Genomic DNA, 3,515 nt, shown 5'->3' with positions numbered 1-3,515 from the left:
CTAGAGGAAGTGAAATAAGAGAGGACAGCGATTGTTTATTCCTTTGCTTGCCCTTCTCCTGAAATCACATTTGACATTTCTGTGAATGCTCTTTTCCTCTGGATGGGGTCAGTGTTACTTTAGTTATGCTCACTTATAAATATGTCAAAGGCCACAGTCTGACTCTGAATAGTAACGTTGTAAATACAGAATAGTTTGACCTTCCTGTGTGCTTTCTTAATTTGAAGTACAATGCTGGACGACAGCTTGTACCGTTCTAACTATGGAAACTATGGATATTTTTGACACTTCTAAAAATGGAAGCCGTTTCCTTTGAATAGATGAACATAAACGTTTTAAAGATTACAAAGTTAGTCTCTGTTTTAGTTTTCTGAATAACTGCTACAGATTTCCTGCAGTCGCAACACAATGAGGTTTACACTTTGCCCCCGATGCGTTTCAGCTTTATTTAGCTGCGATCCATCAAGCTGTTCCATTCTTGTAAGTATAATACTTTCTTTCAAAGCACAAAAATAAGATGTTTCAATGGTAAGCTATTGAAATGTGAGTCATGACTGAATTGTTTGTTGCACAAAGATTGAAAATAAGTTTAATTTGAATGTGTTGTCAGACTCTTAGTTCTGTTTACTTATTGTAATCTATTTCTGATTCGTCATAATCACATAACTTTTTAAAATTGAAGACAAAGTTTGTCATTTATTACCATTTAATTGTCAAATACTCTGACTATAAACATGTTAATCCCCAAAGTAAGGTATCCAAAACTAATAAAAAGCACATTTGCCATTTTGTCAACAAAATGTGACAACAAGTTTATTGGACCAACAGACAGTTTGATGCTTTTTGTGAGAACGTATCATACGTTCCACCTCTCGACATTGCCTTTTGTCCCATTGACAGCCACAACACACAGTGCACGGCTCACCCTCAGACAGCAATTTGCTTTGAAACGTTTCAAAACTAAAAGTTTGTAGTTGTAGACGTTAACGAACATGTGACACGAAGCAGGAGCCAAAGTTAAGATTCACATTCTTATCGTCAATTCTAGTTCATTTAAAATGACCCTGAGCAATAATCTGTGTAAACATTTCTACAGTCGCCCCAAACGAATACAACGGAGAAAGTCTGTTTCACTCCATCCTCACCAAGTACGTACGCGGGAGTACATTTCTTTGTAGGCAGGCTGGTGTTCAGGTTTACATATTGTATGTTGCTGTGCGTATACAAGGCATAAACATGACACCAAGTTCTCAAAGAACCCTATAAGATCTCTAAGCATGTATTATCTTTTTAAACCTTTTCCTCTATTATTGAGTGTGATAGAGACTGTAATAGAAATGCACGTCATAAGTAGTTATATACTGTATTCAAGGAGTGCAATCCGATGCTCCAGCAGTAGATCTGTAGAGAGGGACAGCTGTTCTGCATATAGTGAGGGGGGCAATCGACGTGCTAAGGAAAGGACAGAGCGCAGCGCAGGTCATTCTGAGCTAGAGTCTGGATCAGTCTGCACAACTCGGCCCTCTTCTGGGTGATGTAGGCCGGGGTGATGATTTGCACCGGAAGGCGCGGCGAGCCCTCCACCTGGGCCTTCTCACACAAGGCCTCCGCGATACAGATCACATACATGCCGCAGTCGTAGCTGTTCTTCTGCAACGGGCAGGGCTCCTCCACAAACTGCGCTTTCCTCCCCGCGCCCAGGAAGGGCTCCAAGTTGACGGCGATGCGCCGCGCGTGCAGTGAATTGCTGCCGTTTTGAGAGTCGTAGTGTGCAAAGTGGTTGGAGTTGTGATGGTAGACCAAAAGGCTCCAGTGGGATCCCCCGGCGCTCTGGTTGGAGTTGTCGTTGACAGCGAGGAAGACCCATTGGCGAGAGGCAAGATCCAGCGGCTCCAGGAATAGGGCCAACTCATTAGGGCAGGAAGCACACTTGATGAACTGGGCAACCTCCGGGCTGATGAAGGTGACGGTCTCCCCCAGGACTCTGAAGCGCTCAGCGGCAAAGTACTCGAAGGCAAAACCAATGACTTGGTCGTTGAGCCAGTGAGGTCCTTCCAGTAAGGACACATCAGAGCGCCGCAACAGGCTGTCCTGGTAGCTCAGCACGACGGGGTCCATCCTCCAACACAGAGAGTCGGTCTGGAAAATACAGAAGATTTTAGTACAGCAAGGTCTTCAGAAAGTTCATCAATAATTATTATCAATTCATATTAATTTAGCAAGTACAAATAACAAATGTATCATCTTAATTGTGAGAATTGTTGTCTTTTCTTTGTCTTATGTGGTCGTAAATTAATTTGGGTTTTAGACTATTGCTCGCTGAAAGCAAGCAATTTGAAGATGTCACATGAGGATTTAGGGGAATTATGATGTTGATTTTTTAAATTCAATTTATCAAGAAAGTGTCTAGCTCGAGTTTTAAAGTGAGAAACATTTGTGAAAGCAGCAAACAACACTTTTTCACTGTGATGTATCAAAACGAATCTTGCACATTATGTCGGAAAACCAATTACTGATCTTCATGTGATGACAACTGCTACTGCACAGGGAGGAGGCTGTGTTCAAGTCAACGTATGTGTTACTTATTACATAAACCGTTAAACTTCACTGGCGCTGAACACGTAATGATCGGTGTGGACCGTTACTCCCTGAGACACGTTACTTGGAACTGGGTTATCGTATAAAGATATACACTTACAATGACCTTTGATTTGACACAACTGACAAAAGCCAAACAACTCAGCTAAAAAGCTATTAAAGCATGTAGAACATAAACAGTATGCTGTCAAATTAAAATGTGCTCTTGATTAAATGTCCATACCTGTAAAAGACACTCAGATAAAAAGTACCACGAAAACTGCAGTCTTGTCCCTCATTGCAGTGACTAACGTAAAGTGCTGCAGAAAGACCGTTGACGTTTTTTTTTTGCGACACGCAGTACATTGAATGAAATGCTATCCGTTTGATTCGTTACCTCCAGTGATTTGAAAGGTTGTCTGTCCTTAGATTTTACTGTTATATAACCCAAAAGTCAGCCACGTATGTAGAAAATGAACATATATACCGCCATGGCAATCGTATATAAACTCAAAATACACGCTCAGATATGTTTTAGACTTAATTTAAAAGCATGTGGTGTAATGTGTGTTTACGGCTGCCGTGTTAGCTCCTTCTCCTGTCTACTTCCGGTTTTGTTACGGAAGCTGGACTGGATCTTATGAACTGGATACCTGGGTCAAATATAGCGCCCCATTAATTCCTATGAGAATTGCTCAACGGGTGCACATGAGCTATTTATATATCCTCACACTTCAGCGTGTTTAGGCCATAGAGCATGCGCACTAGAGTCCTTATTCAGCCGAGCGGGTTGAGGGTTCAGAAAAATGAATTAATCATTTAACAACCGTTCCTTTGTCAGGAATTGTGAATGTGAAACACATTTTTTGGGGGCGTTATGATGAACGCGGATGTTGCAATATCTCGTGCGGCCACTACGTTAAAATCTCCCCCAAATC

At 41.6% G+C, this 3,515-nt stretch overlaps 1 protein-coding gene across 1 annotated transcript; it reads right to left on the bottom strand.

Annotated features, from left to right (window-relative positions):
• Positions 1-786: 786 nt before the first annotated feature.
• senp8 (SUMO peptidase family member, NEDD8 specific) lies at positions 787-2,881 on the bottom strand. Its single transcript, XM_076078657.1, has 2 exons — positions 2,822-2,881; positions 787-2,139 (listed from the first exon to the last, which is right to left on the bottom strand). The coding sequence occupies exon 2, from the start codon at positions 2,116-2,118 to the stop codon at positions 1,453-1,455; it is 666 nt and encodes a 221-aa protein (XP_075934772.1). The 5' UTR covers positions 2,119-2,139; positions 2,822-2,881; the 3' UTR covers positions 787-1,452.
• Positions 2,882-3,515: the final 634 nt, after the last annotated feature.

This window comes from Anarhichas minor, unplaced genomic scaffold (assembly GCF_050575085.1).
Source record: "Anarhichas minor isolate MPS153535 unplaced genomic scaffold, ASM5057508v1 ptg000067l, whole genome shotgun sequence".
NCBI lineage: Eukaryota > Metazoa > Chordata > Actinopteri > Perciformes > Anarhichadidae > Anarhichas > Anarhichas minor.
Note: the sequence above shows the minus strand (reverse complement) of the source record. Positions and strands in the feature narration are given on the sequence as shown.